The 11974-nt window shown below is 47.1% G+C and overlaps 2 protein-coding genes across 3 annotated transcripts in view; one reads left to right on the top strand and one right to left on the bottom strand.

Moving 5' to 3' along the window:
• Positions 1 to 475: 475 nt before the first annotated feature.
• On the bottom strand, positions 476 to 2669 carry LOC118969167 (uncharacterized). Its single transcript, XM_037002694.2, has 3 exons — positions 2375 to 2669; positions 1756 to 2187; positions 476 to 874 (listed from the first exon to the last, which is right to left on the bottom strand). Exons 1-3 carry the CDS (start codon positions 2667 to 2669, stop codon positions 573 to 575), a joined length of 1029 nt encoding a protein of 342 aa, XP_036858589.1. The 3' UTR covers positions 476 to 572.
• KLF3 (KLF transcription factor 3) overlaps positions 1860 to 11974 on the top strand; it is a 34067-nt gene continuing 23952 nt past the window's right edge. Inside the window, exon 1 of one of the 2 annotated variants that reach the window (XM_073237742.1) lies at positions 1860 to 2053. The gene's annotated coding sequence lies outside the window, so the exon portion shown is untranslated. Of the gene's footprint in view, positions 2054 to 6611; positions 11197 to 11974 lie in introns of those variants that run through there. The other variant, XM_073237743.1, reaches the window with a different exon arrangement.

Genomic DNA, 11974 nt, shown 5'->3' with positions numbered 1-11974 from the left:
TCCATCAGTCATCACTAATATGGTTTTTCACCTAATAAAAATTTAAGTCATCCAATCAGACACTTAATGAAGTCAGTGATCAATGAATTGCAATTAGTAATTGACATGACTCCAGCACTTTGTCTTGCATTTGTCTTTTATTCATTAACAGAACAAATCCTCATGCCTTTACATTTTAAAGATTAATCTTACGGGGTACCATGATGGGTGTTCTCCTCGTGGTCTTTTTCATATGTGCATTGTTTACAATATGCAATCTGACTACTTGAGGTTACCCAGCACTAATTTTATAACTCCGTAGCTACCTCATGGGGCTCAGAATATACTTTATCTCTACTTTTTAGGTAGTGCCATACCTGGATGAAACATCAAGGTGAGAATGGTGAACTTAAAAGGCCTTTAAAACATCTTAAGGCAGTAACAAACCACAGACTGAAGCAGGGGTATTTTTAAACATTACACAGGACTAAAACAATTGAACCAATTTGTCCTTTGTTCTTTTTATTGCATTCTTTATTACATTAATATTGTTTTAAAAGAAACTCAAAAACATTATAAAGTCGGATACCAAGCTATACAAAATCCTCCAAGAGGCCTGGCTTGGACAAGAAAGCTCGTTTCCGCCACCCCGCTCTGAGCTCGGTGATGGCCACTGAGCACGCCCGCGCTTGGTTCCAGGGAAGCGAGCAGAAATGAAAGGTCGCGGGCCGAGCCCACAGCTCGGCCGCAGTTCTCCCCCGAGGTGGAGGTTCCGGACCTAAGTTTGCCAAGTTTTCAGGCAGGGCCCGCTGAGCAGACGCGGCTGCTACCGGTCTCGTTTTCTCTCCAGTGGCAGGCCTGGCCCGTGGGAAGTTTGCTTCGGGGGTCTCCAAGCCTTCAAACAAAAGTCCTGGCAGGCAGGGGGACGCCACCCGGGCCGCCCCTCCGGGCGACGATGGGGACACGGCGCCCCGAGGCACAAAGAGCGAGCGCGCTAACAGGATGTCAAAAGACCTTGGCGACTCGGGACCATGTTAGGGTTTGTCACCCCAACTGCCCTCCCCTGGCCCGCTGCTCTCTCCCGAATCCGCCCGGCCCACCCGCTCCCTCACCCAGGACGCCTTTCCCTGCTTTTTCTTTAAGGGAGTTGTGTGTACTCGGCCCCGAGGGGGCACGGCCGCGGGCCCAGCCCTTCCCGCCGCGCCCGGGGCCGCCCTTCCCGCCGGAGCCGGCTGATTGATGGCCCCGGCCGGCGCGGGTCCCCAGCCTCGGCTCGCCCGCGAGCCCGGCTGTGTGTTTTGGAAGCGGCGCGGCGGGCTGCAGCGCGGTGACGCCCGGAGCGGGCAGCGCCGCCCTTCCTTCCCCCCGGGCTCGGGCGGTGCTGGCGGGGCCAGGCGGGCGGGGCGCGGGACCCGGGCGGGGCGCGCGGGGCCGGGCGGGGGGCGGAGGCTCCGGGGCGGGGGCCGCGCCGCGCACGCCCAGCCCCACGGCCGCGCCGCGCCCCGCCGGACAGGTTCGGCCGGCGGGGCGGCGCCCGGCTCCGGGGAATAATGAGTGTCTGTCAGGCCGTCCCCGGGTGACTGGGCGGGGCGGGCGGAGGCGGCGCGGGAGGCGGGGGCGGGGGGGGAAGGGCGCAGGGCGGGGTGCGTGTTTGCGCGAGTGACTCGGCCGACCCCTCAGGCGGCCGCCTCCACCCAAGTGGGTGGGGACCCGCCCCGCCCGGCGGCCGCGGCGGCTCCCTCTCCCCTCCCACCCCGGGTCCCAGCCTCTACTTACCCCGCCATCCCCGGGAGGCTCGCAGAGCGAGCGGCGCCGGCGTCATGTGACTGCCCGAGTCGGTGCCAGGAGCCAGAGGGGAGCCAGGCGCGGAGCCGCGCGGAGCCGGGCCGAGCCGGAGCGCAGCGCGAGCGTCCGCCGCACGCGCGCCCGTCCCCGTCCCCGTCCCCGTCCCGGTGCCCTGCGACCGCCGCCGCCCCGACTGGAACGCTGACATTGCCGCGTTCGCGGGGTTCAAGGTTGCCCGGTTCCGGGCCTTTATTTCTCGTCTGCAGCGCTCAACACGGCGCCTCGGAAAGTAAGTCCCGTCTCCCACACCTTTCCTTTTCGCTCCAACGCCTGCTGCTCCCGTTTTTGGGTCGTCGGGCTTCAGTATTCTCGTGGGGGACGCGCAGTGAATAGGCTGGGGGTGCAGCGCGGGGGTGGGGGCGCCTGTGGGCTTGAGAAAGTGCAACAGCTCCTCTCAGCCGCGGGTGGGGGCGGAAGGGGAGGGGGAGGGGCCCCGAGTTCAGCGGCTGGAAGTGTGGGATTGGGGGAGCCGCCGTGCGGATCCCGCGGTGCGGGCGGGAGGCCGGCAGCGCCCGACGCGGACGAGGGCGAGGGCGCGGGCGGGGCTCACCTGTGTGGTCCCCCGATCGCAGCCCGCCCCCTCGCTCGCGATTCCCTCCGAAGCCCCAGAAATCTCGGTGCTCTCCGCGTGTGGCAACGTTGTTTGCAGAAAGGTAGCACCGAGGCCGCGCGCTCCTGCTCCTCCCCCTCCGAGTCCCCCACCCCCGCTCCCGCGCCCTCCCCCTCTCCGCCCCCCTCTTCGGACGGGGCGCGCGGCCGTCCGCCAGCCGCAGCAAACTTGGAGCGGACTCCGGGACCCTCTGGGAAGAAACTTGGGTCGATTGGGACTGGAGGCAGCATCCCATTCTCGGTCCTGGAGCCCGGGAGCTGCCAGGGCGTCTGGATCCTGCTCAGGGGCAGGAGGAAAGAGCTGGCCGGGTTTGGAGAGTCCTCTTCGGGGCCAGGAGAGAACCTGCCGCAGTGCCTGGAGCAAGGATTGCAGCGTGGCTGGAGGCGGAGAGTGCCGTAGGCAATTGCCTGCAGCGTTAGGGACCCGAGCCGGGTGGGGACCCAGAGACTGATCCCTGGACCCGGACCTTTGGGACTACCTAACATTTGAGTGGCTTTCTTGGAGACGCCAGATACCTGGAATTGTCGTAGCTGCTTTGGCACGTAAAAGGGAGAATCTTTTCTGCTTTAAATTTTACAGCAATATACAGTAACAATAGATGAACATTTGAATGGGACTTACTTTTAATAAGTCAGGTTAAACGGAAATTGGAAATCGCTCACCTTGTATCTCACTAAAATAAATCTTTTATGTACTGAATCTTTTACTAACTCGAATGTATTTTTCCGTTAGTATCACTCAAGGCACTTTAAATATATTGATTATATTCTCACAGGAGTCTGGTATGTGAGGAAAAATATAAAGTGATATTCTGACTTCATTTAGATTTAGTATCTGTAATTATTAAGCAAAGTCAAGTGGGGAGGAGGAGGGTAGTTGTTCCTTAAAGGTTTTTCCACAGAGCAGTTTCGTGCTGTCCTTTAATGAGTGCTTTATGTATGAATTTGAAGAACATTTTTATAAGAGAAATCCACGGCATGATAATCTTCCTAACCTGAGCGAACACTTGCTTTTAGGGAAACAAAAAATAATGATGACATTAACATCTTAAAAATTTTGTGAGTTAGTAGTTTCTTAAAAAGTAACCAAACGCGTTTTTGTCTGGCTTGAAACTGTGTGTTAACCTTAGGCTATTAACAGAACCCTCTAAACTCTAGAGAAACTGATATATCAGTTTCTACAGTCTGCGTGGTTTGCTGCATAACTAGTGGAAGAAAAAAGCTTACTGTACTGTTGGTAAGTTCAAGGAAGATACCCTGTAAGGAGAACATTTGGCTTGCATGAAGGAGAATGCAAGAATAAAAATCATAATGTGAGAATAACAAAGAAACCTAGTCAGATAAAAAAACCAGCAATATAGCTTTAGAGAAAACTATTGTTTTTTTCACTGCAAAGTTTCTAAATTAAAACCCAATCTTTTGGTTGCTCTGGGCACAGAGATGCCTTTTTTTTCTTTACCTGTAGTTCTGTCTACACACAGATTCTTAAATCTATGATAATGGAAACCTGAGAACAGTCGTGGCTAACAAAATGAAGAAAAATAATAGGGAAAGGAGTGTGAATGGATTTTACTCCCGTAAAAATAACCTAAAGGAAAATAGACACTTTAGGGTAGTTTAGAGAGTCGTTAACTTTATTCTACAGATTGTGTAACAATTGTGAATTAAATGTCAGGAACCACATCACATTCTCAAAAGTTGAATTTCTACAGTGTGTGCACATGTACAACAGATGTGCTGCTGTGTGCAAATGTGTACCTATGCAGAGACTGAAAATTTGGGGTGACTCTAGATGTCCAACCCTCGGTGCCTTGGAATTTAGTTCTGTGGCTGAGGAACACTTAAAATCGGTTCCAGTTCAGTTATGTGGGATAACACAATTGTCATCTGAATTCTTAATAGCAGTGCTCTAGCTTCATTTTCCTCATGATGCTGTAAGGCTGAATAGTAATCAAGAATTTGATCATGGCTAGAGACCATCCTTTGGGATGGGGGAGAAAGAGACAAAAGAAATAAAATCAGGAGAGAGGCTGGCGTTAATCAGGAAGGTCTCTGCTTCTTGAATATAATAAAATCACATGTTCAGTTCTGATGTTTACTGTATGTGGAAGCTCTTATTTGTAAATAGGGCAGGTCCCCTGTATAAAGCTAGTGTTATTATTCACACCCATAGAACAAACACCTCCACCCCGCTGTTGTTGTCTTAAAAAACTCCAGCTGCTCATGAATATAGGGTCAGGGAGGGCCGGCTAAATGTTTCTCTGTGCTTTCTCTCCAGCACAGCCAGCAGAGCTGTTTCCTGTTCTTTGTTTCAAGGCTGGGGTTTGCGTCATACATTCCAAGTGGCATATGTGTGCTCTTTCCTGTTTCAGGCTGTTTTCTGGTAGATCAGTAGCCCAGACCAGGCCATGGTCCCTGCCCCTAAACTCCCGATCCCCACCCAGGGAGTTATCATGTCTCTACACACTTGAGATTGCTTAAGAAGCCTGTGTTATGTCATAATGAGAAGTCAGTTAACCTTTTTATATACACCCTTTATCCAGTGTGTTTATATGGTTGAATAAATGCTTCTGTCCTTTTTTAAGAATTTATCATTGCCAAATTGTGATTTTTAAGAAATTTGTGTGCATGTTGGCTGCCTTTAGATTTTTTTATTTTTCATTCTTGTTTTGAGATGGGTAGGGTGTTTGTTTTTTTGATAGGCATTTTGCCGTGAAGCTGTCAATTTTGGATCAAGATTACCACCTTAGAAGTGAGAGGACCTAGCAGTGTCTGAAAGATGTGGCCATCTGTGTTCACATTTAGCACAGGTCACTCAAGGCATAGGAGACTTCACTGGCTGGAGAACCTAAGTCGTCTTGGAAGCTGGGCTGACTTGAAAGTCTTACTTTATGTTTTAAGAAAGGAATCTTAGAAAAAGTATTGAAATAAAACCTAGATATAATGAGAAAATCCCAGGGTTATTTCTTATTTAAGGACAAAGATTTCAGTACTGGGATAATTCTTTTTTTTCTTTAGGGACAAAGATTTTACTGTATTCTACATCTGCTTTCCAAGCTGTTTTAAGAATAAAGAGCTCAAGGAAAAGGAGAACTTGAAATAAAGAAATACATCTACTGATAGTTTGGAAAATTTTAATCTTGTATTTTGAAAACAGGAGGAGAAAGATTTTTTATTTTGCAGTAACTTTTTCATAATTCCATTTTTAATTTTCTATATGGTCTATATTTGTGGGTTAACAAATACCTTTAACTAAAACCTGCTTTAACAAGTTATTTTTCTCGTGGTTCAAGAAACAAGTTTTAAAAAAAATGGTTGAAAAAGAAAACTTCAGGCAAGTTTCTTTTAAAAACATTTTTGGGTATTTTTTAAAATCTATGAGAATTATCTACAGTGTCCTCTAATGTAATTAATTCACAGTTGCTGAGGTAGCAAATTAGACATTATCCTCTCCAGAATTGGTGATAATAGTGTTTTGGTTTTAACTTAATGTCCCACCACAATCTTTATGGATAAAGGGAAATATGTGATATTAAGAAAGCTACTAGAATCAAACAGGCTATTGATAACCTTCCTTGAAAAATGGGAATTTTGGAAACTTTCAATAAGATACTACCTTTCTCTTTTGGGTGAAGCAAACTTGAAATGCTATGCTGACTCGTAGGACAAGAGACCTTTAAACTAATATTCATAAGTGACCCAGATTGAAGCAACTTTTTTTGTTTTAGTTCCAAAGTTGTTAACAATCCAACTTGATTTGATAGACAGTCTTTGTCTTACCCCAATGCATTTTTTTCCTCCCCATTTGAGGGGAAAAGGAGGTGGTTAATAGAGATGATAAGGGTCTAGGTCTAATTTATTCTATTATACAATAATAGAAAAAAAATCTGCAGGCTTTAAAATGATAAGCCCAACGATTGGAAAAAAATCATACCAGTCTGATAGTTGCTATAATTAGAAAAAAATGTATAGGAATAATAGTTTTGTTTCTTGACCATGGAAATCATTATTACTAATTTAAAGATACCTGCCTTCTTAATATTTCCAAATCAACATTTTTGCTATAATGAAAAGCTTTCTTAGATGGTATTTCTGTGTTTTCAAAACCTATTGTGGTTAAGAATAAATAATAAATACAAGCAAACTTATCCTTTACATACTAGGAATTACATTATTCTAGAAATTAAGTTTCTTTCTGAAGTGTTCATTTATCATCAGTTTGATCTTTTTAAAAAAAATCCCTGGAGTCATAAAGCAATTGATAATCTGGTTTGCTAACGTGTGATACTCCAGTCAAAGTCTATCTTGGAGTGAGCTGGAAGAAAAGGATTATGGTGGTTTTTAGCATTCTCATTTTCAAGCCTGATCTGTCCCTTTCCTAGGCTCCAGTTCTCATCTGAAGCAGTAATGCCAGAGCTCGAGACAGGAAGCCAGACAGCATTCTGCCCTGATAAGAGAGCATTGTCTAAAGGAGGTATCCCTGCTTCCCTTGCTCCCCCTCCCCAACTAGCCTTCCTTGAAATTTAGTAGTAATTAAAGAGACACAATGTTGTAGACACAGTTTCTCAACCAGAACTAGGACTTTTTTTCTCCCAAGGCAAGAAAATATCCTTCTAACTGGCTCCAGGCTTTTTCTAGAATATCACCATAGTTAAGTGGAACATTTAAAAGAAGTATCAGTGTATTTTGTATCCCTCTGTCAGTGGTTAATAGTAAAGTTCTTTTGCAAAACAGGTTCCTGGAGCTTTTTGAAACTCATTCCATTGTGTTGGCACGCCGAATACATTAACATTTCCCCCATGTAATTAAAGGGAGCAGGAGACCCAATGTAGCGAGTTAAGTGGCCCTTCAGCCCATGCTTTCCATGCAACCCAGGGTCTAGCTCTTACCCTGATTTCCAGGAAGGCGGTGCTTGAGCAGCCCTGCTCCAGGACAGCCCTGAAGAGCCCAGCTTAGCCTGGGACAAGCTCAGGATGGTAGCCAGTCTCTCTAAAGCCTGAGGATCTCCAGAGATGGCTAGTTCAGTAGAGTTTTGGCTAATTCTAGACATCAAGAATTCTACCCTGGAGAGCGACCTGTGAATCAAGTGTGGTTTTTCTCTTTTGGCCTCCGCACTCCTCTACCTACTAACTGCTGTTCTCTGAGTCTAATCACTGAAATCCACTTCTTTATTCTTGTACTTTACACCCTGGTACCTTCCATAGTTCTGCACCCCCAAAATACTGTCATTAGTAAGTTTTAAGTTCCTGTTACGCTTAATTCTCCAAATAAGGGAGTTTTCTTTCCCGAGCTTCCCAAAGTTGTCACAGTTACTTTGCATTTTAGGTTTCGAAAATTATTTTCAGGCTTGCTTCCCTGGTCCCTGAGCAAGGTACCCTTGTGTGATACCTTTTGTATATTATTCTGAGGCCCTTGCCCTGCATCTTATTCTAGCATGTTAGCAGCGTAGTTGAATATCCATTTATTCATCTCACAAGTATTTATTGAGCACCTACTCATTAGAACTAATCTCAAATTACATGCAGTCATTCGTAGTTATGCCATGGGATGGAGTAGGTCCGGGTTGATCCAACCTGAAAAGGCATGTTGAAATCTTAATTGCTGGCTGGAACCTCCCCTTGGCACTGCCTAACATGGGCCAGTGTGGCACTGCACACATCCCACACCCTCTGTATTGGGAGAGGGACCCCAATATGAAATTATCTTACTTAGGCATTGGTCCCAGAGCGCAGACTCCAAAGCAGAACAGAAAGAGCCCTGGGTCTGCAGACACACTTCTGTACTTTTGCAGCTCCAGCCAGCTCTGTGAATTTGGGCAAGTCATTTCACCTCTGTTCCTCCATTTCCTCATTTCTAAAATGGGGATGAGGGCCTGACCCTTCCACCTTTGTACAGTTATGAGGATTTCCGTATTTCCTTGGGTAAAGCTGCCAATTTCTCTGAGCAGTTTTATGGACCAGCTGCAGGTGCATTGGCTAGGAAGAATAGCCTAATTTGGGACCTTCAGAATGTGCCTTTTGATCTTGCGACCAAGCTTGCACACGGAGAGGGTAGGCAGCTCCAGATGGGAGGGGTTGAAACAGCCACTGCTGTAAATACACCATTCCTACATTCCATATCTCCCATAGACCGATCTGTTTGAAGAAATTGCTCTCTCACTATTGCTGTTTTTCATGTAACATTGTCTTCTGCCTGGGGAGGTGGTAGAGTGGGATGCCAAGTCCACCAACCTTGAAAATCAAGACTACTATGGGTTCAGATCCTCACTCTGGCTTAGCAGCTGTGTGACTTGGGCAGTTGACTTCACCTCTGTTCAGTGTTCCCCTCAGTAAAATGGGAAGGTAGTACCCACCCACCTCCTAGGCATTCAGTGACGCAGTCCATGTAAAAATGCCAATCGAATATAGCCACTCGTGATGGGGAAGATGATTAACAGGAACCATGTGACATGACCTAGCCCCTGGCCTGCCTTGGCTAACAGACGTATCCTTAAAAAAAAAAATCCTGATGTTTTTAAAATATAAACAACCTTCTCATGCAATTGTCTCTTCCCCTAGCTTTTCCGAGACCTTGACCCTAGACTGGTAGAAAAGATAGTTCTGGGTGGGTACTAAAAATACTCTTTGAGGATGATGCTGACAAGGTCTCTGGAGGATCCATACATAACAGAACAGACAAGGTATGGTTAGGAGCAGTAACTTTTTAAGGAAGTTTCAACGAATAGGTTTCCTTTAGGGTTAGGCCTCCTCCCACCCGTATTAATTAAGGGCAGTGTTAAGTTCTTACCCAGGAAAGGGTAAGGACTGTAGCACTCCTAAAGGGCTGGGTGCTCTTGTGTTCAATCCTGTGCCTGACAAAAATTTCATTTAGTGAACACGCCCATCTCCTTTGGGGAGTGGGGAGGGAAACCACCCCTCCGTAAGGCACATTTCCAATCCAGGTGGTCGTCTGAGACAGGCCATTTGGAAAATTAAAAGGCCCAGACTATCTAGGTAAGAGGCGGCCCCAGATAGAGAGGGTGCAGTCAGCTGGTTGCACAGAGTGGGGAGGGCCTTGAGCTGGTCTTTGAAGAATTAGAAGGATTTAGATAAGCCGGAAGGGGACGGGGCATTCCACACTGGTTGCCCAGCATCAGGGCCAAAAATGAACAAAGGCAAGGGGGTGTGGGGGAAACGGGTGAGCAGCGTGAAGGGCACTTGTTGGAGCAGGGGGCAGCTGCTTAGAGGGGGTGCCAAGCATGGGCTCTTGAACCCATTCTGCAAGCTTTGCGGATCCCATTGGAGGGAGTTCCTAAGCTTGGGAAAGACTAGATGAGGAGAGGACTTAGGGTGATACAGGTGGCCAGGGGATCAGGATGAATTGGAGGGACCAAGGGGCTGGGAGTGGGGGTTGGGACACCAGCAGAGGAAAACCCCAGTAATGCAGTCTTGAGGACTGAGGGCCTGGCTCCAGGTAGCACTAGTAGAACTGGAAAGAAAAGTTAATGAGGAAGGCTTGAAAGATGACTGCTAGGTTTCCGTGGTGAATGACCAGAGAATAAGGCAGATAGGAGGTGGGGGTGGCTGGTGGCCTTTTGTAGGCAGGTGCAGGGAGGAGGATTTGGGTTTGAGACACATAGGGTTAATTCTCTTACACAGCAGTGGTTCAAAATGCTTTTCTGTTTCTTTTTTGTTTACTTTTGAAGGGAGAGGGCAGTATTAGCTCATGGTTTCATATCCAAAGGTTCAGTGGCTCTATGAGATAACTTTTAATGGAGAATCTTCAGAAGCTGAGGGAATTACCACCACCCTGACGATTCTTTCTGGTTATTTTTAAGGTTCCAGCCATCCCAACTCAGGCTGGAATTTCCAGGAACTGGCTGCTGACTGGAGCCAATTGGTCCCTCCCAGACTCCCACTCCCTCTTGGGTGGGGCCCCAAGGGTGGAGGCCCCTTAGGGTGGAGTGGGGTGGGACCCCAGTGATAGGGCACCAGCAGAGAGAGTCGGTGTGGCCTCACACAGTCCTTCTGGATTTGATTATATAACGCCTCACAGAAGGGAACTGCAAGAGCTGAGACAGCCTTGAAAGAAATGTACCCAGTGAGATTATACATTATGGGTATTTTTCAATTGATCCTAGGTTGCTTGCCCTTAAAACTAAAACAAAATTGTCAGAGCATAAAGAAGGAAAACAAGTGTGTAAGTTTAGTAGGGAAAATGTTCAGTGTTTGCTAAAATTTAATTAAGGTGTGGGATGCTACCAACCAGGTGGCATTGAACTTGAGAATTTACTTGAAGGGTATGAGTTTGGGGTTCACCAGCCCCCACCCCTGCTTTGCTGGGCCTCAGTCAGGGAAGGTGCAGGGCTCTTGCCTGGGTTGTTACCTTTGCACCTGTACTTATTTACATGCAAAATCAATTGCTTCGCTTGGTCTTTCTGAAGTACAGGGTGTGGGCAGAATCTTATCTGAAGCCATGTCCTGTTTGGACAAGTTGGACTTGCCTTGGCAACTCTCCATAGGGTGGAGCAGATGGGTGGAGGCAGGAAAGTAAAATTGGGTGGCTTGTTAGCAGAGGAGAGAGGGCGGATTGTTTGCTCACTGGATCATTATATTTAACCTGAAACTAAATTATTAACTTCTTTCCCATTTACAAAACATTTTGATGCAAAATAATGTAATTTATGAGGGGCACAGATTGAGATTGACTGCAAGAAAGTTTTTCAGTAAAAGACTGAGGTTGGTGAAAAGCATCAAGTGGTATGAAAAGTGGACACATTTCCAGGTAAGTGCCAGCACTTGGCTATTGTGAAAGGAACCTCCAGCTTAAAAATGCCTACTTAACATCAGTTGCCTGGTCCCTTGTATATCTGCCCAGGGCAACTGCCATTCAATATTCGAGTCCTTGGAGCTCTTGAAGAGTTGGGGTACAGAAGTGAAGGAAGAAGAGTTTCTTGGGAGAGGAAGTTTAGTTCAGGGATGTTGCCTGCCTGCCCTTATTCTCCTCCTGACCAAGGATTACACAAACACAGATGATTTTTGTTTTGTTTTGTTTTGTTTCTTTTTCCCCTGAAGTTCCTTTGGGGCCTAAAGGGTGGGGGCAAGCAACATACTTCCTCCTGACATCCAAACCCCTGGAGAAAATTGGAAAGGGGCACTAACCGATGCGGGGTCAGTTTGAGCATACTGTTTTTCTCCTTAACACCTGGCTAAGGTCAGTTTAGAGACAAAGGTTTGCTTTGAGGGATGCAGGTAATTTGGAGCTTTGGGGTCAGGCTGGATTGGGGGAGGATAATGCAGGGTCCCGAAGAGGATCTGAGAAAGGAAAGAAAGATACGGAAAGTGTATAAAAATGAGACACAAAGGGAGAATGTTCGAAGCAGATTCTGCTCTGTCCCTAAAAAACTTCCTTCAGACACACCTCTCTGTGTGTCTACCTCTCCATCATGCCTCTAAGGATGGGGCAGTCATTTATAAGGTTATTCCTATAATAAAACATGCTTTCGCTTCAAGACAAACTACTGCCAAAGGCGGCTTGGTGACACCAACCTCCTCTTCCTTAA

Source organism: Manis javanica, chromosome 5, assembly GCF_040802235.1.
Source record: "Manis javanica isolate MJ-LG chromosome 5, MJ_LKY, whole genome shotgun sequence".
NCBI lineage: Eukaryota > Metazoa > Chordata > Mammalia > Pholidota > Manidae > Manis > Manis javanica.
This window is presented reverse-complemented; position numbering and strand designations above follow the sequence as displayed.

Coding starts and splice junctions, on each gene's coding strand:
- LOC118969167 (XM_037002694.2), bottom strand. CDS start 2,669: ATGGGATGCTGCCTCCAGTCCCAATCGACCCAAGTTTCTTCCCAGAGG. Junction 2,188..2,374: donor GCGATCGGGGGACCACACAG/GTGAGCCCCGCC, acceptor TCAAGCCCACAG/GCGCCCCCACCCCCGCGCTG. Junction 875..1,755: donor AGCCTCCCGGGGATGGCGGG/GTAAGTAGAGGC, acceptor TTTTGTTTGAAG/GCTTGGAGACCCCCGAAGCA.